Source organism: Phyllostomus hastatus, unplaced genomic scaffold (genome assembly GCF_019186645.2).
Source record: "Phyllostomus hastatus isolate PE091 unplaced genomic scaffold, TTU_PhHast_1.1 phas_contig_34, whole genome shotgun sequence".
NCBI classification, from domain to species: domain Eukaryota; kingdom Metazoa; phylum Chordata; class Mammalia; order Chiroptera; family Phyllostomidae; genus Phyllostomus; species Phyllostomus hastatus.
In genome coordinates this window covers 50995927-51020538 of record NW_025333857.1, presented here as the reverse complement: position 1 = coordinate 51020538, position 24612 = coordinate 50995927, and the positions used below count along the sequence as shown (strand labels likewise).

At 44.1% G+C, this 24612-nt stretch overlaps 1 protein-coding gene across 4 annotated transcripts in view; it reads right to left on the bottom strand.

The window, feature by feature from the left end:
• The window catches only part of INVS (inversin), a 145631-nt gene that overhangs the window by 35926 nt on the left and 85093 nt on the right, over window positions 1–24612 (bottom strand). For all 4 annotated transcript variants that reach the window (XM_045840097.1, XM_045840099.1, XM_045840098.1 and 1 more), the window contains 4 exons: window positions 22224–22379; window positions 21587–21816; window positions 17023–17129; window positions 10192–10404 (listed from right to left, as the gene is read on the bottom strand). In XM_045840097.1, the coding sequence (XP_045696053.1) occupies window positions 10192–10404; window positions 17023–17129; window positions 21587–21816; window positions 22224–22379 (706 nt within the window). The remainder of the gene's footprint in view (window positions 1–10191; window positions 10405–17022; window positions 17130–21586; window positions 21817–22223; window positions 22380–24612) is intronic.

The window sequence follows — 24612 nt, the reverse complement described above, 5'->3', positions numbered from 1 at the left end:
TCAGGCTTCACAGTTCACGGGAAGATGGAGCTGCAAGAACCTTCCAGGGCAGCCTGTTGAGGCATCATGACGGATGACTAGGGGGCTCTGCGGGAGACCCAACACAGCCCCAGGGCGTGCGTCCCCAGGCCCCGCCTCCCATCCCAGAGAGCGCACCCGAATACAACTGAGCATGGCGACCATAAGAAACCTTTCATTTTCTACTAAAAAGACCACTGGCAACAGTTCAATTCCCAGCCAGGGCACATGCCTGGGTTGTGGGTGTGCGAGAGAAGCAGCTGATCTATGGTTCTCTCCATCATCGATGTTTCTCTCCCTCCCTTCCCCTCTCTCTCAAAATAAACTTAAAAAACTATTTTTACAAAAGACCACTGGCAGATCTTAATGATTATACGAAAAAATCACAAAGACCTCACAGCTGATTATAACACATTTTTGAGGTGCAACCCTTCGCCGAGATTTCTCATTAGTCAAACCTACTCTTTTTGTGGATGGGGTCCCAAGGGCAGGATGATTTTTACGTCTTTGGAGTAAAATTCACAAACACCCAGACCATGTCCATTGTGGAAGAGCTGGGCCCTGTTTTGCCTCTTCTGACCTTTGGACAGCAGGCACTCAAGACACACAGCCTGCCCAGCTGGTTTGGTCACTGCACAGGAGGGGAATCTGGGAGCCACGTAGAGGGTCAGTTAGAGCAGATGAGTAGGGGTGGGGTGGAGGGAAGCCAGCACTGGGAAGTTTGAGAACTCTCCCGGTCCTGCCTCTGCCAATGACCACAAAATGCCCTTGAGTGAGTCACCTTCCCGTGGAAGACTTGGTCCCCACCCCACCCCCCTAGTCTAACACTCACACGACAGCCTGCGATCCTGAACTGACTCAGGGACCTGTTTGGGACCCAGATGTCTTTGTAAAATCGGGGACAACTTTTGTAATGAGACGGAGAGATTTCTTTGATCCGAGTGGCTGGTATCAGAGTCCCTCGCAGAAGGGGACCTTGTTTGGACACTGTAGTAAGGCTGGGGTCAGGACTGAGGGCTAGTGGGGGTGGGATCCTCAGAGTCTCCAGGGTGACTGGCTCTGAGGCTCCAGAGGAGAGGGCTGCTCTGTCACGACACAAAGAATTTGTTTGTAGCTCCTAACAGGGAGGGAGGCAATGAGAGAATGAGAGAGAGAGAGAGAGAGAGAGAGAGAGAGGGAGGAGGGAGAAAGAGAAGAGAGAGGCTGGGCATGCAGAGAGCAGGGGCCAGGGCACAGACACGCTGCCCACGGTAAGGTGACAGAAACGGACTTTGGACCTGTGCTCCTCACACTGTAATGAACCGTATCTCCCGCTATCTCACCACCATCTAGATTCTGATTTAGCAAGCCTGGTGTAGGGCTCATGTTTCTGCATTTCTAACCAGAACCAGGGTTCCTTTGACTGCAACTGGAGCACAAGGATAAGATAACATGAACATCTTGTATGGTCTGTCAACTATGCCATTATGGGACGGGAAGTGTCATTCTCCTCAATGGCACCAACTTTCAGTAAGGTCCACCATGTTCACACATGCTTTTCATAAGCCACCTGATAAACTGCAGAGGGAAGGTAACCAGACACAGAAGCAAGAGCTGTGGCACAGACCCCAGGCCCCCAAGAAGTCCCAGAATTCAGATTTCCACAGACTGGAATTTGAAGCCAAGCTTATTCATATCTCAAGGGACAGGGAAGACCCAGATGGTAGCTCTCTGGGTCTCTGACATAAAGCCTGTCGACTGAACTTGCCCTGCTAGAAGGTCCTTCTTCCTGCGGTAAAGCTCCCAATCTGGGGTCCAAGCCTGATTATCTAATAGTTTCCACTGAGTCCCTTCCCAGAGCAAGTGGCTGGACGGTCCTATGTTTATTTGATTCTGGTTTTGCTGCGTGCTTTGCCAGCTGCTCACACTCTGCGTGCGCACTGCAGTTGGCGGGTGAGCTGGGCAGCCCGTCATCGTGGGAGCCTGAGACGCACACGGCTGCCAGCAGGTGCCATTGTGGTGGGAGGGATCTGTCTGGGACAGGAAGGTGGAGGCATCTGGGGGGTGACATGCTGCTAACTGATCTAACAGCCTCGTTCCTGACAGGCAGAAGAAGAGCTGCTCTTTTTATTTGCATTGACCGAAAGGACTGCTCTGAGAGAACACTGGTCCTCTAGACAGACACAGGCATGTGGCTGTCTGGCTTGGCATATACATGGATCTCACTGCCATTAACGGGGCTGTGAGGTGATAAATTAGACTTTGTTACATGAGTGGTCATTTCTCTTTCTCTTAGGAATGCAAACAGCTTTCCTTTCCAATTCCAAGAAGTCACGCACAACCAGCCCCTGAGCGAACCTTGTCATGGTGGGCCTTTCTGGGCCTGCACCGAAGGCAGCCACAGGACAAACAGGACTCTTTGGAGTCACTGGGATGTCCAGATAGCCAGGGGCTCAGCTTTCTGAAGACTTCTTGAAGGGGGGTGGGTTTGCAGGGGGCTGTTTTTCCATTTCGGTTAAATTACAGAAGCAGATTTGGGAGAAAGAACATACTCATCAGAATATATAATTTAAATACCCCTAGCAGCTTATGAATAGAAGTATATTAATGTTTTTTTTTAATTGATGCACTTTAAGTTTAAAAAAACATTCCAGGTGGCACACAGCCCATAGTTGTGCAGGTAGGTCTCCCAGAGCTGGGGCTCTTGACGTGAAAGTGTAATCACTGGGGTGAAGGGGGCGACTGAAACAGGGAATTACGCATCAGCTACATCCTGTTTTGTGTATTCTGCTACCGTAAAACGAAAGCAACAGCAACACACACGACACAGCTGCTGGGGGTGGGCCGTGATGCCGCACGTGTGTCTCTGTCTATCTGGCCAGCGAAGCCCAGGGCTGCCGCCCATAGTTCAAGAGCCTGAAGGGAGCACAGAGTGCGGAGGACGGCACTCCTGTTTGGTAGGTGAGGAAACGGAGGCGGGGAGATGAGCGACTTACCGAAGCTACATCGTCAAACACACAGCTGAGCGAGAACTCAGCAGCTTCACGTCTCCCTGCAAAACTCACCTCATTGACAAAATTGTTTTGTTTTTTTTTAAATGTCACTCAGTCGTTTCCCATCATCTAAAAAATGAATTGGGTCAAATGAAGAAACTGGTCAGATCGCATGCGAGGAACCTTGCTTCCAGCGTGGCTATTGGCCCAAACCTCTCAGGCTGCACAGCGGTCCTGCAATGTGAGTGTTTCTTCTCCAGATGGTTTACTGCAGAACACCAAAGTCCTTTCATCTTCATTGTGGGCTACGCTATAAACTTGACATATTTGTGTAAAGTTTAGGAAACAAATACCAGAAAAAGAACCAATACTACTGTAGTTCATGGGAAAAAAGGGATCCTGTCCAGGACACAGCAAGCACCGTTTTAGCAGGGAATTTGTCAACAGGGCAGGATCTTAGTGTACAAAACAGTCCCACAGTTTCCTATTATTGTAAGGGGAAATGGCCAGACAACAGTGTTTGATGGGCTGCCAATCAGTCTGGTTTGTGCTCTTTACTGGAGCGATTTTTGCAGCTCCCCAGAGGCTCACGGTGTGATGAGGTGAGACAGTCCACTGGGGACAGAGCTTTGACAACATCTGCTGCGGGTCCGAGCAACATGGGGTGGAGAGGGTCTCCCGGTGACGGGCTGGCGGACTGGCGGACCTGGAGCTGGCCCACCCGGGAGAGGAAAGGTTTAAGGGACACGCTGCGGCTGCAAGCCACTGACGGGCTATTGTGGAGCAAAGGCGCACCCTGGGACCCTGAGGCCCCCAACCAGATCTGAGACCCACAGGTGGGGATTTACACAAATTAGTGGCTCAGATGACAACTGCCAAAAAAGGGGGGAAGTGACAAGAAACCAAGGAATCAAAAGATGGCCTGATGTGCAGAGAACCACACCAAGGGCAGCGACTTAAATGGCCTGGCTGGGCAAGGACGCCAGCGTCTCAGCATGGGGCGCACCTGCGGAGGGAGGAGGCTGCCTCTGGGCCTGGAGAGTCTGAGTCCCAGAGTGAGCACTTCTTCCTACCCCACACCACAGGGCTTCTGCAGAGTGCTGTGTTCGCCCAGTTCGGCCGGAGGGCAGTTAATTATATCAGGCGCTGCAGAAATAGGCAGGCTTTTCCTCATTCAATGTGTATTCAAGTTTCCATGACCATAGGGCCTACAAGAAGTCAGAGAGATGTGATTGATTAAAATGGTTTCCACAGATAAGGGAGAGCTAGTCAGTGTGTCTTGTTGTGCCGATTTAACCGGGCTTTGCCCTACCGTCGTTCTTGTTCACAGTCCTGGTGGAGGCTTGGAGCCAGCTCATTTCCTCAACTTCCTTAAGGATTTAGGAGGATACTGGCGTGCTCTGCTACGTTAGCTGTGAGAGCGGCAGGAAGACTTTTACTGAGCTGGGTTGCAGAACTGATGATGGCGACGTGGCGCCCCTCTCTCAGTCCCTGGGAACAACACTGGCACAATGGCCTGAGCACTGGGGCAGGAGGAAAGCTGACTCGGGGGCCTGGTTCTGCCACCAGCGGTTACACGTAGGGTGGAAGTCAGAGACAAGAGGCCAGAGCTGGTCCACGCTGGCCCACCAGAAGGGTGCTGGGATTTGGACACAGTCCCGAGCGTAAGCATGGCTGGTAGGATGATTCCCGCGACCCACACATCGGTGGCTGAGGGCAGCACGGAGACTCACGTGCCACCTCTCTCCCTCACTAGCGGTGTGATTTCAGGCGAGTTGGCCTCTGTCTGCTATTTGTCCCATCTACTTTACTGTGCTATTGTATGGATTTAGTGAACTAAGAATTTTGTAAGCTGCAGAGCAGTGTATAAATGTAAGTGATGATTATTACTTTTACGAAGAGCTACAGGGCTGGGCATAAAGATATTTTTAGACAGCTCCTTGGTGAAACCACTCGACCCCCTGCTCCATGAAGCCATTTCAATCACATCTCTGGCACCTCTCCTGGGTCCTACGCTCCCGGCAGTGGAAACTTGAATATGCATGGAATTAGTACCTGATCGAATTAATTTCTTCTCGTCAAAGCTGGGCAAATACAACTCCCTGTGGAAACCACATAGTGGGGTCTACTGACTGAGTATATGCGGTGGCGAACCACTTTGTTCTCATGTTCCTTTTTAAAGCTGTGAACTGGTAAAATGGCAATCTGCTCATGACAAATGTGGAGGGACTGGAAAACCAAGTGTATAAACACGTAAGTGCTAGTGTGCACTATGAGGATAAACAGTACATAAATGTGTTTGCTGCCTCATAAGGCAAACGAGTTAAAGCGGTACACTTACAAGGATTTACTGCACGGAAACTGAAGGAGACTTGAGAGAGTTCCCGGTCCAACCCTCCCATTTGACAGAAGGGAAAACTAAGGCCTGGAATGATGAATGATGTATGTGGAGTCTTAGACCCAGGGTGGGGCAGTTACTGAATATTTATTATTAAATGCTGATTACATACCAAGTACTCTAGGCACTGGAGATGTGGAGATAAACAACACAATGCCTGCTCTCAAGGAACTGATAATGTAGTGGGGAATCAGACCCATACACGTCTGCGGATGGCGAGTTTGGGATGCAATGAGTCCTGTGACAGAGGAATCCACACAGAGCTATGGGAGGATGTGGGAGGCTGATTAAACTGAAAGAGGGGAGAAAGGCTCCACAGAATGTCGGAGTGAGAAAGGTGGGGCATGAGAGGAGGTTACTGCAAGCAGAGGGAAGAGCATCAGCAAAGCCGTACAGCCTACCTCCCACAGAATCTTTGACTCAGAGGAGATCTTAGAGACCAGCTCTTCATGTGACTTAAACCTTCCTCGTGTATTACCCTGGACAGCTGGTAACTCCGCTTCTGCTGGAACATTTCCAGTGAACGGAAGCCGATCATCTCATCAGGCAGAGAGGTTTAGTTCTAACCTTTTCAGCTGGCACTGCACCGGATGTAGGGGACCCGTCAGAGTCTGTCCCCTCACTGCCGCTGAAGAGCAGGCCTAGGAACATTCGGTCCTTGACTGCCTCTCAGGGGAGTAAGAAAATGCCGTGTGCTTTAGAACCTTTGGCTCATAGAACGTTAGAGCTGGGAGGGACCTCAGATGTCCTTTAGTCCAGTTTTTCAGCATCTCTCTGTGACTCATGGCCCCTCTTTGAGAATGTGATAAAACTGTATAGGTCCTCTCCCCCCAAATTCACATACGTTCATGACACGTGAAGTGCTGCGTGCAGTTTTAGGGGGCTCTTGGTGCCCCCAAGCCTGTCCTGGATTAAGAAAGCGTTCCATTTTACTGGTGGGAAACTGAGGCTCAGAGAAGTGGAATGGCATGAAGAGGAATCAAGGAAGTGATTTCCCAGGGGTCAGACCACGGCCTGGGCAGACGAGTCAGACCCGTGGGTCGCCTGGGGAGAGGCACTGCCAGAACGAGGAGGTGCGGGGGCAGGCTGCGGGAGGGTCTGCTATCCGGCCGAAGGGAGACCGGGCCTAGGAGCAGTGTCACGGGCACTTTACTTACCTGCAAGTTGGTTTATGAAGAGGATTTAGACTCTTCTCCAAACCAAAAGATAGAAAGGAACTTCTGCTAGATAGCACCGCCACTCGCTAATGGAATGTACTGCGTGAGAGGCACAGAGTTCCCTGTCGTTTGACTTTTTTGAAGACACAGGACAACCTCCTGTGGAAGGGACTTCAGCATAACAAGACTTTGAACGGGGTGACCCACACTGGACTGGATTATGTAACTCCGGGCACACTCCATCGCATACGCTCACCGGAAATAAGCTTGAGTTTCCCGGAGAAGGTGGCCAGCAGAGAAAACGGTGGGAGGAGGTGGAGAAAGTTCAGGATGGCTGAGACCTCAAGTGTGAGGGTGTGGGAGGTGGCAGCAGTGGAAGAAGGGAGACCTGGAGATGGCAGTGGAAGAAATGCTGAAGGGTCTCACACAGCATCGGGCTGGTACTCAAGAACAATGGCTTGTACCCAGCGATGGGACAGTGAATGAAAGCAGAAGGACACAAAGGCGCATTTCAAAAGAGGAACTAATGCAATGGGCGGTGGCAGCACTGGCAGGGAACTCCGGAGGCAGAAGAGAGGCTGTGGTGATGGGTTGTGGGCTACACACTGTGAGTCTGAAGGGATGGTGACAATGGGACATGCAAATGGGGGTGGCCAGTGATCTGAAATGCTGGCACGTCACAAAAGGACAACAAGGTGGCAAAGCCCAGGAGGCGATGGACGAGTTGGGGTTAGAGGCCTAGGAGGTCAAGGTGTGAGACAGATTAAGGGGCCATCTACAGATATGAAGTGATTTGAGTTTTAAAAGCAGATACATTTTTAATTAAAAAAAAAAAGTACAGCAGGGCCCAGGGCCGACCTCAGTGTGGAGACGGTGTAATGAAAAAGACGTGAGAGGGAAGGGCCAGAGAGCGGGAGGAGCTCCGTGAGCAGAGTGGGGGAGAGATCTGGCCAAGGAAGCTTCAGGGAGGAAGAGTGACCGACACAGGTGTGGTCTTATTTTAGCGCCTGTTCCACTGTGCGCTTCGGCACATAAATTATAGCAATGTTCATTTTGGCGGCAACCTAGGGCAACATAGGTGGTGTGGTATGAGTTATAAAGTGCTTTCAAATGGATTATACGTGTTCCTTCAAGAGTATTTCCTACAAAACATGCCTTAGAAAGTAAGACTAAAACTCCCCTCCCAATTTCTCCATCAGTAAATTAGAAATCACTTCAAGTTTGAAAAGGTCCTTTCACGTCCATACTTTTGGGAAGGCGGTGTCCGCCGGCACAGCCTGGGAGAGGTACACTGAGGTGCCAGGACGTGCCTGGGCCACCTTAGTTGGTGGGGCAGCGGCAGAACCTAATGTTCTGATTTCTGTTCCTATTAACAAAAATGAAACACAAAATTACACACCAACTCCGATTTTAAGAAATAACTCTTGGGAAATAAAACGCAATCAGTTTCTTCTCCATGTAAGTATTTCTCTCGGGGGTCTGTGCTACAATGACTGGAGGAGGTAACAGTAAAGTGTGAAAACAGTTGTTTACTTCCAATGATGACACTCAATAATGGAAAAATCATAACTGAGGAAAATAAAGGAGATTGCAATTTTTCAGTTTTGGCAACTTCACATATTATCACAGTGAGCACAGTTCTGAACTTCAGAAACTAAGAATTAAGAACAAAGAGGACCCATCTTCCCCAAGAGTGAGACTAATGAGGACGGCAAGTCAGAGGGTGAAAGTGCAGGTGGAGAATTAGCTGTTCCCTAAATCTCCTTGTTGGATCAAGCCCTCTGGGCTAGGAGCTACAAAAGGCCATGTTAGGTAAAAACGATTGTCAAGCACTACATACTTTACTTAAGCATCATTATTTGAAACCCCTCCCTCTGTACTGAAGATCTTCTGACAAATGTGTTCTTGGTTCCCAGCTCTGCACTGAATCCAAACGCTTGGCCCCAGGCATAGGACCTCTGGGCAGCATCGCAGGCAAAGGAGAGGAGGAGGAGGCAGTGGAGATCAGTAACAGTGAAGACGTAGGGCTTCCACAGAACTGGAGAATGCCTGGAAGCCAACTGGCCTAATCTGTCATGTGTACAGATGAAAAGGCTGAGGCCGGGAAGGAGAAATGCTGTGTTTGGTTCATCGCCAGTAAACATCAGAGGCTGGATGTGAACCCAGGTCTTCTCTCCACTCTGCCACAACCCCTCTGTTCTGCTGGAAAGGGAGTTTCGGGGAAGGAGGACTCCAGGATACCCCTCTCCAAAAATAAAGGGAAATGTGTTTGGATTGATGCACTCCTTTTTTGGGGACATACAAAGTCAGTCATATCGCCTTTGTAGAGTTGCACCTCATACTCAGGTAGCTATGACTTCAAACTCCGAAACTAGATTCTCACACATCACCCTGGAGTTGACAGAAACAGCAGCAGAAGAAAATACAATACTCCACCCCTCGCAGAGAATACTCACTTGCAAGTCAGTGACAAGTCAGGATAATTCGTCATGTGTATTACCTACTTACAGTTGTCACTCACATGCAGACAACTTTGATAAGAAGGCTGGAAAAAGAGGCAGGTTCATACTGGGTTCTTTGGCAAAAGTGAAGAGAAGAGGGCCTCACTAGGAGAACACTGCAAACTAATATGTCCTAGATGCCCCCCACTGTGGTAGCTTCGGAGTCACAGAAGATAATGTGTTTCTGTCAACCCTGTCTAGTGAAGGCTGACATTACGGTTAGTATTCCAGTCATAGCGGTATGTCATGTCTTGCTAACACGATTTGTCTTGCCTCTTATTATTTTTAATCGCTATTTATTACACTTATGCTTCCCCCTTGTGGGCATGACATGGAAGGGACCCAGAGCGGGAATGCTCCACGGCGTGGAAACACTCAGGTCGTGGCCCGGCAGCCGTCCCTCGGGAACCTGGCTGTCGTGCGCATCTTCGCTGTCAGAGGTGTTGGTCTCTACACCTGCTAACGCCACATACTCTTGCTATTTGAAACACCCAACACAGGTATCAGAGAAAAGGCAAACCAAAAAGTAATCTAAGATCCATCATTTACGGTAAAATAATCATGATGTATTGTCGGGCACAGATGACTACTTTGTGCATTTTGTATCATTATCCAAAAACGCGTGAGGTCCTTGAGGCAAGTATTTTCCTTTTAGTTACTATTTTCTCTGTAGGCTCCAGGCAAGAAGTAATTTACATTATTTAGTATAAATTTGTTATGGAATAGGGAGGGGAAAGCAAGTTATTTATGCAAGTGGGCTGCTTTAATCAAATCAAAACTAGACTAGTCTACTGGAAGTGCGCCATGCACGGTGGATGATTCCTTGGGAAAGGCAGGAGGCCAGAAGACCAGTTTTCTCCCTGCAGCTCCCTGCGCAGCGCAGCCCCCTCCCACGCCTTCCCTTGGGTGGGTGTGGCAGCTCTGTCTCTGGGTGAGAATATCAAGGACTAACTGAGAGCAACTGCCGCAGACTGGGCCTTCACCCTTCATTGTCGCCTCGGTGCTCTGAGGACCGCTGAGCTGCAGCGGGGACCAGAGCTGTTTCAGATTCTCTCCCGATTCCCTCCCTGCTCCCCACGCCACTCCACCCTTCACCCCCCCCATTTGGAGCTGTGAGAACATGAGGTCTAACGGCTCGGACTTACTTGGCCGCAGCGTCTTTTCTCAGCTGCTCGTGCTTCATGAGGAGATTCTTCCGGTCTCGGAAGGCTTTCCTGACCTTGTACCCTTTGTAGACAGCCTGGATTTTGAAGGCGGCGATGTCCTGTATGGCCGCGATGGACAGGGCGCCATGCTCCAACATGAACTGGATCACTTCGTGGCGCTCGCCGAGCAAGGCGTAGTCAAGGGGAGTGTACCTGAAGCAGGAAGGTTTTTAAAGTGTTGGAATGTAATTCAGGGCTCAGCTACACTGGCGATACACTCGTGTGCAGCAAAAACGTCATTCTAAGAGTGAAATATTCCTCAGGCAAAGCTCTCTTCTGCACGCCAGGGCTGCTCCTTTTTTGCTCTGAGGGGTGCAAAACAAGCGTGAGGCTGGGGCAGGGCGCTGGTGACCGTGCCAAGTCCTGAGCTGTGCTCACTGGCTCGCAAACTGGGGGCTGGGAGAATGTGACCATTCTTCCTCTTTCCCATGTTCCAAGTAATTCCCTGCTCCTATCTGAAAGGTACTGCAAATAATATTTTGTGATATTCATAATCTGAGCCCCTGATGACCAACCGTTAATGCTTATGCAATAAAAAATGGAGAGATTTAGTACATGATAAGCATGGCCCTCTAACTGGAGAAAGGATGAATTATTAAATAGGGCTAGAACAACTGAGTAGCCATGTGGGGAGAAAAAAGATTCTTATATCATACTTACTCTAAAATAAATGCTGGATGAAGCAAAGATCTAAAATAAATAAATAAATAAATAAATAAATAAATAAATCCATGAATGCACTAGAAGAAATTGTGGATGATTATTTAAAAACTGAAGTGGAAAGCTTTTTTAAAAAATGATACAAAACTCAGAAACCTTCCGATTGATACATGCAACTACATAAAAATTAAAAAAAAAACTTTTCAGGGCAAAAACACTAAAAACAAGGGTAAAAGAGTTCCCCAAATAGCAAATACTAATGGTTCCTAAACATATGTCCAATCTCACTAAGTTAAGAGAAACACAAATTAAGACTCATTTGAGAGAGAGCACTTCAATAATTAGGCCAGCAAAGATCAGGCAGCTGAGGAACACACTGTGCCAGCATGGATGAACGGAGGCGGCCCCTCTCACGCACTCCCTTAAACTTGAAGGAGAGCAATTTGGCATGTCTGTCGGAATCACTTACGCATCTGCCTTTCGCCATAGCCACTGCCCTCAGAGGCATTCATCCGACAGGTCTGTGCTCATTTGTGAAATGTTTTATGTACACCGGCATTCATAGAAGCACAGCTTGAAATAGTAAAAGAACGGGAACAACCTCAATATCCATTAACAGAGGGCTGGTTAAATAAAGCACAGGCCGTCCAGGCAATGAAGACATCTGTACAATGCAGCCATTACTGCAGTCTATGAATAAATAAGGAACAATCTCCGGGATGTCTTGTTAAATGAAGAAAATGAAAAAAGTAAGAAACAGAACAGTGTTATGGCATGCTCCATTTGTACAAAAAGAATACGTCCCTGTACGTTCACCTCTATAAAATATATCTCCAGATGTTTCCCAAGAAACTGGTACAGGTGGCGCCGCCGAGAGGGCGCTGGCTGCCTCAGAGGCGCCAGCCAGAGGGACACCCCCTTTCCATCCAGCGCCCTTTGATACCTTTTAAATTTCGTACACTGGGCACATAGCACCTTTTTGACAAATGTATTATTTAGAAAGGATGGGTATTATTGTCATGTAGTTATATGTTTAAATTTCAATGGGCTCTTTCTGATTGTGTGATTTTAAGCAAATTCTTTTTTAAAAAAACCATTTTTCATTTTTAGAAGTATAAAATAAATCAGATAAATACACAGAAGAAAATAAGTCACCTATCTCACCTCCCTCACAATTAACCGATGCTAATATCTTGGCAGATACACTTTCCTTTTTTAAAGAGAAACGACTGCTTCGTAAAAATGGCACATTTAAGCATTTGCAAATGCCAAAAGTAAAAAAAGTGGAGGCAAGAACCCCAAACCCCAAATTCTACCATCCAACCATGGCAATGTAACGGTCATTCTTCAATAACCCACTCGCTGCTTCTAAGCCGCAGCCTCCCTCCCTCATCACAGACTAGGCGCCAGGAGACAGGAAACGACTGTGGAGCTCGGCACTGCACTGGCACCCCGGAAGGAGTTCCGGAATGTCGGCTGTTCTGTCACCCTTACAGGACATACCCTGCGGCATGGTTTGTGCCACAGTCACTCACCATACAGATTGTTTCCACGGGACCCAAACTAGTAGTTCTAACCATCCAGTGGCGGCCACTGGTCCGATTTCTTTCTGAGTGACTGTTACTAATTCAATGCAATAAGAGATATTAGGAGGAAATAGTCAGCTGATGTCTGAGGAGGAATAAATGATTATATGGATGAGTCATTAGACACAGAAAATCATTCAATGATTGTAGAAAAAGAAAGATTTCTCTTCAAAATCCACCTAACAGTCACAGTAAGCCATAAAACGATGAGGTTTTCAGTTTAAGCAAAGGGTGGTTTGGCCACTTCAGTACGGGAACTTGGAATTCAGAAGACAGCCCCGAATGCTGAAATTAAGGAACTCCTGTGTAAGGACAGCTCAATTTGCCACTCCTATTCAGAGACCAGAAGGCCATACATAAAGATGCCTATGTAATCTTTAAAACACTTTATAGAAGTAGGTAGAGTTTTATAAATTCAGAAGAACTTCAAAAAATATAACTATACATTCAATGGAAAAGATGATCACAATAATAGTAGAGCTAATTTAGTGTATTAAATGAATAAACAGACCCAGAAAAATTAAGCAACTCGCAGAAGGTTATGTAACTAGGTACCTGCAGAATCTAGACTGGAACTAAGATCGAATGACTGACTCCCCTGTTCAATAGTGTTTCTACAACACATCTATCTACTGAGGATAGGTCTCTTATACCTCATAGAACGAAACTTCTAAAATCACCTCGCAAATAACCTGTATTTAGTAAGCTTAATCATTTTTTTCTACAATTAAAATGCGGTGTCTTTCACATAGTACACAAACAGGATTATCGGAATCTGGTTTATGAAATGAAGGCCCAAACCATGCCTTTTCTTACAAATATGACAAAGAGGAGTAACAGGTGGCATAAGAGACCCTAAAGAACGCGGAACTGGGAGTCAGCAGACCTGGGGGGCCTGGGCATTCTCTACACCTCTCTGAGCTTCTGCTCTCTTCCTTGTAACAGGCAAAAAAGAAGGCTGGATCTCTCAGGCTATTTGTGGATGAAAATTGCATTTCAAATGTTTTTAATATCTTTATTATGAAAAATTGTACTTTTATTAGGAGAAATTCCAAACATAAACAAAGGTAGGGAGTATGTAGTTATATATTCCTTTACTCACTCATCATCCAAATTTTAACATTTAGCAAGATTTTTGCCACATTTCCTTCATCCAAGCCCTCCCTTTTCACTTTTGCTAAAGTGTTTTTTAAATCAAATTCCAGAACTCCTGTCATTTCGTCTCCCTGCATTTCAGTATTTATCTATAAATAATATGAATATAACCATGTCATTATTGTGTTAACAAAATTTCTTAGTAAGACTAAATACCCACTCCATGATCCAATTCCCCCCAATTTTCTCAAATATGTCTTTTTTTAAACAACTGGTTTATTTAGGATTCTCAGTCAATTTTTGATCAAAGGAACACAATCCAAATGTCTAGCAAGGTTTTAAGATTCTAGAGTTTAAGCCACTGACCATATTGTGATTATTACTATTGTATCTTTCTTCACCCCCAATTCAATTTAGAAACATTCAAATGCTGTGAATATTCCCATGGATGTCAGGCTGTAGCTGTCAGGGAGTTATTGACTGAAAGCCAGCAGGAGCTGGCAAAAATTATGTCTATGCAGGGCACATCAAGGGTCAGTGTCAGCGCGTGAGAAGTAAAAATTAGCACTGCACTGATGGTAACCAGCCGAGAAGCGATGCAGATAAAGACAAGCGACGAGATACAATTGGACCTGCCATGTGGGAATGGTCTGATGGGGTAAGCAGAATGCCTAAACTGGAATGTCAATAAACATAAAAGGCAGTGCCAGTTCTGACACTTGTACATCAAGGTGCATTGCTGATGAAACATTAAAGGGACCTGGAATAGTGCCACTGTCTCTTTTCATCTATAGATTGGCAAGTACAGTTAGGCGAATTTTTCCTCTGGCCTTTTGGTCTGTAATTAACACATGCTTACTCCAGGAGGCAGTAAGCACCTTAAATCACAGGCTTACTTAGGTCTGAAATTCAGTGCTTTGAGAACTGAATTGCAAACAAAATATTTTTTTACTGTTTCCCCAACATAGTAGTCACGCTATAAACACTAATATCGTAGAATGAATGCTTTATAGAAATAAATCATCACTAATTCTTAGGATGCTTAAACTTTCTCTTCTGTTTTTTTTTAGGATTTGCAAGGGAGAAGTCTTCAGCTCTCACATATCTACTTTAATGTCGAAACCTCAGTCTGGAGGATTCCACTTGGCTTTCTGACTTCCCTCAACGGTCAACCCCCTGAACCCTCAAGTCGTTTTTGTTTTGCAATTGCCATATGACTATAATAGAGAGAGTGAGTTCTTTATACAATTGCTCCTAAAGTAAGATATGCCACAAGAATTTATCTAATTCTGCATGTGCTCTAGAAATTGCAGAAGTTTCTAATGCAGGCATGAAGCAGGGTGATGCTTACTCAGAGCCTGAAAACATGAACTTGACAATGCAACAGTTGTTTACCGAGCATCTCCTTCAAAAATTAAAAGGACTGTGAGCAATAGAGATGACCATGATCTTCAGGGGTTCTCTGCTAATGGGGAAGACACAGTATAAGGGGACAAAGTGTGGGACACATGATGGTAGGACCAGAACAACCTCCTCAGACAAGACTGCATTCGAGCAGAGGAATGACATGAGTAACAATTACACTAGGAATACAATTTAGGCTACTTTGGAAGCAGATGAACTGAATGAGAAAAGCTCAAAGGTGGGAAAGCAGCAAGGAGACACTGCAGCAGTCCCAGAAAGTCGAAGAGGGCTGGGTTTAGACACTGACACAGGTAATGAGGTGAAGCCAGGACAGGTACTGAGTCTGAAATACAGTTTTAGAAGTCACCAAGACCCCGATGACTGCTGCAGCCTCAGTGGCAGGGCAGATTGCCAGAGGAGACAGGCTGAGAGACAAGATCTAGTCCTTGAAGAATGCTTATGTTAAACACACACACACACACACACACACACACACACCACAGAAGAGGAGCCAAAAGAAATGAAGGAGGAGGAGATGTGATTAGAAGAGAATCAGGAAAATAAACTGTCACAGAAGCTCAGAGAAGATATTGTCACAATAAAGTAAAGAAGGGGAAGCAAGGGAACCAGGACGCAGAAAGGCCAGTGAGAGTGGACGGAGAGGACCACACATGGTTTCACAATCAGGAATTCGTCAGGAATTCCCAGCAGCGTTAGGAATTTGCTCAGACCCAGATTTCAGCACAGATGTGAGGATGGAAGCCAGACTGCCAAGGCATGAATGGTGAGCATGCAGCAATGGGGCCGTGAAGACAGTCTGAGAGAAGGCAGTCTTCAGAGACAGAAGACCAACTTCAGAACAAAAAGTTGGAAGATAATGGATGGAGGACTTAACTAACGGGAAAGGTTCTGAAAGAAGTGGAGAAGGTGAAGAGGTTGGCCTCAGACAGGAGGAGCATGCTTCCACTGAGACAGCAGCCTAGAGAAAGTCCTTCCGTCTCTTCAAAGTTTCCACGACAGAAGGAAAGAACTGGCTGTGCAGGCTAAGAGGGTGGGGCAGTGTCAGAGCAGGGGCCACTTAGTCAGAGAATCCAGGAACAATGAAAGCTAGAGTGCAGACCTGGGCCGGGGGAGTTCAGGCATGGAAGTCTGACTACAAACTTAGCGGTTACCTACAAATTACTAGAATCTTCCTAGACCCAACCCCACCAAGCATCTCTTCTGCTTAGACTTCACACTGTGTCTGATCCTTTCATTGGCCTGGGTTCTTGAGGAACACCTCCAGCTGAACTCTGAGGATCTCATAGTATTCAGGAAATCTGTGTTGAGACTAAAACCCTGACCTTCCAGCTTAGCTTCTCGTTTTTTCATGCTACGTGGTGGCACCTTTGTCCACTAACTGATGATACCCTCTTCACCAACAAAAACTTCTTACATATGTAACACATGCCACTGGCCTAACCACATTCCTAGTCCTGGTCGGTCTGGACCCCCCCTGACTTTATGCTAGTCACCAGTTGGAAGAAGAAGGCACAGGAGTTTCCTCATCTATAAAATGTGAGCTTACCCTAGGTAATATCTAAAGTTCTGAATAGCTTTAACATCCCAAGATTCCAAGCCAACGCTGCACGGAACTTTTTATCTTCTTTTCTGGTTCAGGATTTCTTTCTTTATTTTTTTTTTTTAAGATTTTATTTATTCATTTTTAGACAGAGGGAAAGAGAAGGAGAAAGAGAGGTAGAGAGATATCAGTGTGTGGTTGCCTCTCAAGCACCCCATTCTGGAAACCTGGCCGGAAACCCAGGCATGTGCCCTGACTGGGAATCAAACTGGCGACACTTTGGTTCACAGCCTGTGCTCAATCCGCTGAGCCACACCAGCCAGGGCTGGTTCAGAATTTCTTAATGTAATGTTTTCCTTATAAGTATAATTCTTATTTCTGAAACAGTATCTAATGTTGAGATTTTTAATCTGGAAGAAAGGATGTGATATGAACAATATTTTTAAAAATCAACAGCTTACTTACCTCTCTTCATTGTTTTCCATCTGATTAGGAAAAGCAGCGAAGTCTAGTAGTAATTTAATGGCATCGAGGTATCCGTTGTTACAGGACCAGTGCAAAGCTGTTCTTCCCTACAAGCATGGGCAAAAAATCAAGTACATTTGGAGTAGGTATTTTTGGACACAGGTATTTATGCTAACTCAAAAAATAAACAATTCTTCCCTCAAATTACTTAATTACAATAAGGGAGAATATTAACTATACAGTGGAGGAAAGGACGGTATCTTAACCAACCGATCAGGATTAGCACCCCTTTAGAGGGCATCGCATGCCTCCAGAGGTGACATCCAGAGGGGACACTGTCTCTTCTCTAGGGTCCCAACCAAAAGGGTAAAACCCAAATCTAATTATGAGGAATCATAAGGTAAACCCAAAGAGTAAAATAAATAGCCTGCATGGTCAAAAATGTCAGTGTCATAAAAGATAACCTGAAGCATTGCTAGAGATAAAGAGGGATATTTCATGGGGTTAAAGCAGTCAAAGAAGAGGATATCACAATCCTAAATGTACATGCACCTAATAATATAGCTTCTAAATATATAGGCCGCAACTGACACAAGTAATAAGAGAGATAGTCACATCCATAATCACAGTGGGATATTTTTAACTCGTCTTTTACAATAGTTGATAAAACAAACAGTAGAGATGTAGAAGACCTGAACAATACAATTTAAAAATTTAACCTAAGTGACACATATAAATATATAAAACACTGCATCCAACAATGACAAATCAGTATTCTTTTCAGGTGTACGTAGAACATTTACCAAAATCAACCATAACCTGGGCCATAAAGAAAGCCTCAACCCGGCTGGTGTAGCTCAGTGGATTGAGCGTGGGCTGCAAACCAAAGTGTCGCAGGGTCGATTCCCAGTCAGGGTACATGCCTGGGTTGCAGGCCATGACCCTCAGCAACCACACATTGATGTTTCTCTCTCTCTCTATCTCCCTCCCTTCCCTCTCTAAAAATAAATAAATAAAATCTTAAAAAAAAAGAAAGCCTCAAAAAAGACTTTGAAAGATTAAAATAATTCAGAGTATATTTTCTGACGGCAGTAAAATTTAAGATACAAATTAGTGTGATAGGTGGAATAATGCACTCCTTTGTAAAGATGTCTACATCCCAATTTCTGGAATCTGTCACTATGTTACGTTACATGGAAAGTGAAAATGTAGGATGTGGATGGGACTAAGGTTGCTGATCAGCTGACCTTGAGGTAGGAGATTGTCCTGAATTATCCAGGGAGGCCCAGTGTAATCACTAGGGCTCTTATTAGTGGGAAAGGGAGGCAGGAGGGTGAGTGTCTGGGGGTGCGGTGTGAGAGAGACTCAGCCAGTCACCGCGAGCTCTGATGACGGAGGAAGGGGCCCGTGCCAAGGAGCGAAGGCAGCATCCAGAAGCTGGGAAAGTCCAGAAACAGGTCCTCACCAAGAGCCTCTGAAAGGGAGGGAGTCCTGCCAACACCTTAATTTTAATTTTTAGACCAGTGAGACCTATTTTGGATTTCTGAAATCCATAACAGTAAGAAAATAATTTGTTGTTCTAAACCACTAGGTTTGTGGTAATTTGTTATAGCAGCAATAGGAAATTAATGCAATAAACAGCAAAAGGATAGTAAGAAAATGCCTAACTGCCTGGAAATTAAACAATACACTTCTGAATATTCCATGGGTCAAATAATAGATCAAAATAGAAATGGGAAAATGTTTGAACTGAAAGATAGTGGTGGTATAGCTTATCTAAACTTGTAAGATACAGTTAAGCAGTGCTTAAAAGAAGTATGCTTAAATACATATATTAGAACAGAATATTGAAAAAAATCAAGGATTTAAACTTTCATCAAAAAGAATCTTATTTTAAAAAAATAGTGAGTCAAACCTGAGGAAAGTAGGTAGTAGGAAATAATAAATGTAAGAGTAAATACCATGAAACAGTTAAAACAAAAACCAAAAAAACAGAGAAAATCAACAGAGACAGAAGTCCTCTGAAAAGATGAATAAGGAAAATGGAAAAGTTTTTTAAAAAGAAAGGAGACAATGCACATTACTAACATATGAGTGAATAAGAAAAAATCTCTATAGGCCCTACAGACATAAAAAAGATAAAAACCTATATGACCAATTTAAATGAACACATTTGACTTTTTAAATAAAATAGACAAATTTCTCAAAAATGCAACTTACTAAAGTAGAGAGGAAAATAATCAGAAAATATATATAGTCCTGTAATTATTAATGGAACTAAATCAGTTATTAATAACTTTTACACAAAGGAAACACGTAGACCCAATGACTTCACCAGGAAATCCTCCTAACATTTAAGGAAGAAGTAACAACAATTGTACATGAACTTGTTAGGAGAATAAGAAAAGAGGAACTGCTTCCTAACTCTACGAGGTCAGCGTAACCCTGCTACTGAAACCTGGCAAGTATGATACAAGGAAGAACAATTATAGGTCAAATTCTCTCATGAGCTTATATGCAAAAATCTCAAAATATTAGCAAACAAAATCCACTAATATATATTTGAAAAATATATCATAAGTGGGGTTTACTCCAGGAATGAAAGGTAGTTTAATATCTGAAAAAAAAAAAGTAACCAATCAATGTAATTCATCACACTAACAGCAAAGAGGAGAAACATAACACAATCATGTTGATAGATGCAGAAATAGTATGACAAAAGTAAAACAGCTAATTGTATTTAAAAAAACTCTTAGCAACTAGAAATATAAGGGAACCTATAGCAAACATCATATTCAATGGTGAAATATTTAAAGCTTTCTCCTTGAGAAGCCAGACTGGGTGAAGAGTGTCACCTATCAGCAATTCTATTCAACATTGTACTGGAGGTCCTAGCTAGTTTAATAAGGTAAGACAAGAAGTGAAAGGCATAAAGATTGGAAAGGAAGAATGAAAAATGTTATTATTCATTCATAGTATGACTGTTTATGCAGATAATCCAAAACAATACACATAGAAACACTACATATAAAAGCAGAACTGGAAAGTAAGACACTGGCAACTTGTAAAAAATGTAAAAGGTATTGCACATTTTAAAAGATGTATTCCTAGCCCTGGCTGGCGTAGCTCAGTGGATTGAGTGCGGGCTGGGAACCAAAGTGTCCCAGGTTCGATTCCCAGCCAGGGTACACGCCTGGGTTGCAGGCCAGAATCCCCAGCAACCGCACATTGATGTTTCTCTCTCTCTCTCTCTATCTCCCTCCCTTCCCTCTCTAAAAATAAATAAATAAAATCTTTAAAAAAAAAGATGTATTTCTAATAACATAGGTACAAGGACCATATTTATACATTTTCATTATGTTAAGTTTACATATAGTAACAACCTTCATAAATAGTTATTGAAGGCATTAATAGGAAATAGATTTTCTGACTTGGAAAAACATAACATGCTAGGATTTTTAAAGAATTAAAGTACTGAAAAAGTCACTATCGGCTAAATTGGGAGAAAGCACTATATTACTACACAGCTGGGGGAAGCATAGGCTGACCCACATGTTTTAGAAATCAGTTCAACAGCATATATCAGAGCCTAATCACATTCATATACCATTCATTCTTGATTCAATAATCTTGCTTAGGGGAAATTATCCCAAGGGAATAATCCAAAATTTAAAAAGTTAAATGCATATAGATGATTAATGCAACATGATCTATAATAAAATATGTCTAGCAATAGGAAGTTACTTATTTAATTCTAAAATTTGGGTGATAGGCATAGTTTGGACCCTGACTCCCTCCAATCTGCCACTGTTATCCACTTAGGATAATTATTTAAGCTCCATGAACCTCAATTGCCTCATCTGTAAAATGGGGATAATAATAGTAGTGACTTGAGTTGCTGTGAGCACTGAGTGAGTTGCTAAATGTAAAGCTCTTAGAACTTTGGAATATTAAGCACCCATTATTATGAAAAATATTATAAACCAAATGTAATATTTTAATACTTAATAATAATGGTGATAATTTTAAAAAAGATTTTATTTATTTATTTTTAGAGAGAGGGGAAGGTGGGGAGAGAAACATCAGTGTGCGAGAGGCACAGCCATCAGTCACCTCTCACATGTCCCCAACTGGGGACCTGGCCTGCGACCCAGGCATGTGCTCTGACTGGGAATTGAACTGGTGACTTTTTGGTTTGCAGGCTGGCATTCAATCCACTAAGCCACACCAGCCAGGGCAATATTGGTGATAATTTTAAGTGAACAAAACAAAATGTGGCTTGTAAAATCATATCATATATATTTACATACATACCATATACCATGTATATATTTTACAAAAGGTATATTATTCCCACATTCTATAATGACCTTGTTAAATCATATAGATATATAGGCAAGGAGTTGGAAGAGAACATGGACAAATAAAAATTTTTAATCAACAGATTTGTGGGGGATCTTTTCGTTTGGCAAATTGTCATTTTATTTCATTTCAGTGAACAAAGAAAAAAAATACCCTTGAACGCTTTGGAGCAAACAATACAGAAAAGACCCATAGCCTCTACCTCTTTGTCTTGAATGTTAGGGTCGGCATTATTTTCCATGAGCACTGCCATGCAGTTGATGTATCCCCCATAGGCAGCGCACTGCAAAGGGGTTCTTCCTGCGTAATCTTGCACATTTGGGTTGATCTTATTTTCTATCAATATCTGGCACACATCAGCATTTCCTCCCAGCGCTGCCCAGTGTAGAAGAGAATGTCCATCTTGGTCAACTAGATCTACCCTTGCTCCACCTGAAAAAGCAAGAATACAATGAAAATGACTAGTACAGAGAACATTAATCAACATTTTAAAAAATACATAACAGTCCCCAGAATGCTTTACACTTAGCAAAATATTTCCATGTATATTATCTCCATCATATTTTGACAGTAGGCTTATACATTGGTCAGCATAGGCATCGTGTCTCTTTTATGGAAAATGCAACAAAATCAGGCAGGTGAAGTGACTTTGCCAGAATCACACAACCACCAACAGGTGGAGCCAGGCCCTTGCGTTTCCTTATGCCAGGCCTGGCGCTCTTCCCTTCATCCTCCTACCCAGGTGGCTCTCTGCCATGTAAGGCTGTATATTTCAGACAGTGAATGCAACAATTCTGACCTTCGACAGTGACTTAGTAGGAGCCTTCTTAATAACGAACCTTTAATAAGTGTCTGAATGACATCTTTGTGTCCCATCTCACAGGCTCGGAAAAGTGGAGTGTGTTTCATGACATCAGTAGCATCTACTTGAGCGTTATTTTCCAATAACAACTTCACGGTGCTGACATGGCCAGAAAGGGCAGCAGCATGTAAAGCTAAAAAGGGAGCAAGAGAAAGTGGTGAACTCTTTAATAACAACTTTACCTCTTTATTATTGTAACTATGTATCTTTTCCTTCTTTGATTTCTCCATCATTTTGGCTAAATGCAAGCTGATCTTAAGGATTCTCTATTTTTCACATTTGTAGATTTCTATCTTCCTATTCATACATATTACACTTTTCTCCTTTCCTGCTACATTTCTCATCTCGCTGTTTTCTTCCTTTCCATCCTGTTGGTCTGAAATGGTCCCCTCTGCTTAGTTACTACTGTACTATTTTTTCCTTTCTCAGAGATCAAGAGAACAAAAAAACGACACAGAGAAGTAATTTAAATGAGACAGGCAATTCTGCCCACCAACACACTCAATAAGCATACACTCGAGGGACGGTGCGACATCACTGGTTTCTCCAGCGGGTTACACGAGCTCTTCCTGCGGTTGGTCTGTGAACCCGCGTGCTACTGGGAGTTTGCACATCTCACTGCATCGAGTGCATTCTTCATACAACATGGCTCTGGCAGTGTCCGCAGGGCCCGATTTGTGACTGAGCAATTTGTTTCAGCATTGGAGAGCACATCGAGGTGGAATGTGGTCTCTCCTCTGGTGCTCTTGGGAGGGGTTTGAACAATTATTGTGACTACACGTGAGTCTCACGTCAGGCTGACACCTGCCTACGTTACTCCATTCTAGTGCTTGTCTCGTGCCACTGTTCTTTAGATTACTCTTTAAATTCTGCTGAATTTGCCTGGGTAACTCTCCAGAGGCTTGGGCCAATTGGTTCTAAGTATGATGCCTCTACAGTGCCCAAAACAATGTTTCTTTCATAAAGTGTGACCCATAAGTCCTGGCTGGCATAGCTCAGTGGATTGAGCGCGGGCTGTGAACCAAAGTGTCGCAGGTTCGATTCCCAGCCAGGGTACATGCCTGGGTTGTAGCCCATAACCCCTAGCAACTATACATTGATGTTTCTCTCTCTTTCTCCCTCCCTTCCCTCTCTAAAAATAAATAAATAAAATCTTAAAAAAAAAAGTGTGACCCATGAACCAGAACCTAGGATACCTATAAAATTGCAGGTTCCTAGAGATTTGTTGAGATGTACTATGGGCTGGGTATTAATGTGATGAGAATTCAGCAGGGAACAAAACAGGTAAGGTTACATTCTAGTAGGGGAATAAAACACTCCCCAAATATGTAAATAAGAAACTATTAAATAGTGACGAATAGTTGAAGTATAGTATAGTTGATTGAAGTAATGAGTAATAAAAGACATTTTAATTTCAGAATGACTGGGGTCACTCTTGATTTGGGGTGAGTTTTGATTGGAATTAGGGAAAGCCTTTCTAAGGAGATGACATTTGAGACCTGAATGATAAGAAACAGAGAGAAATGCAGCGATCTGGAGAGAGAGCAGCTTGGGCAAAAGGAACAGTTAGTACAAGGACGGGAATGAATCCATGCTAAGGAAGGCCAGGAATCTGCAGCACAACCAGTAGAAAAGGCCAGATCATAAACGGCCATGCAGGTCAGAGTGTTGGAAGACACTGAAAGGCTTTAAATAGGTGAGGGATATTTTCTGATTTGTGGATTAAACAGAAAGCACCCTAGCTGTTCTGTGAAAATGCATTGTGGTAGAGTAGAATGAAAACAGGGAGGCCAGTTAAAACTATCGCAGTGGACTGGGTGAAAGATGATGGCTTGAACTAGGGTGGCAGGAGTGGTGATGGAGAGAAGTAGAAAGATTCAGAATGTGTGTTGGAGGTGGAGTCAACAGAACTTGTGGATGGGATGTGAACAGGATCTTTGTCCATACAGTCTGGAAATGTGCATTTCGAGGAACAGCCCTGGTAATTCTCATGTACACTTGAGTTTGAGAATGCTGACCTAAATGGATAAATTCTGGTTTGGCCCACACGAGATCCAGACAGGTGTGAGAGGTTTCACATGTCTGAAGTACTGTCACATGGAAGAGAGCACAGAGTGGAATGTTCAGGTTGACAAATTTTGGCTTAGGACAAGGAAGGACATTCTAGTAGGGTCAGGATAGCAGGGGAGCAGTGCGTTCCCTGTACTGGAACTGTTCAGAGGCTGAAAGACCACTACTGAAGAATGTTGTAATGCAGGTTCCAGCATGAAACACCTATGCTACTTCAGTTGTTTTCACATTTTAAGAGAATAGGAATGTTTTTCACCCAAATGAAATTTTATAAAACACTAAACAGCTAAGAGCTG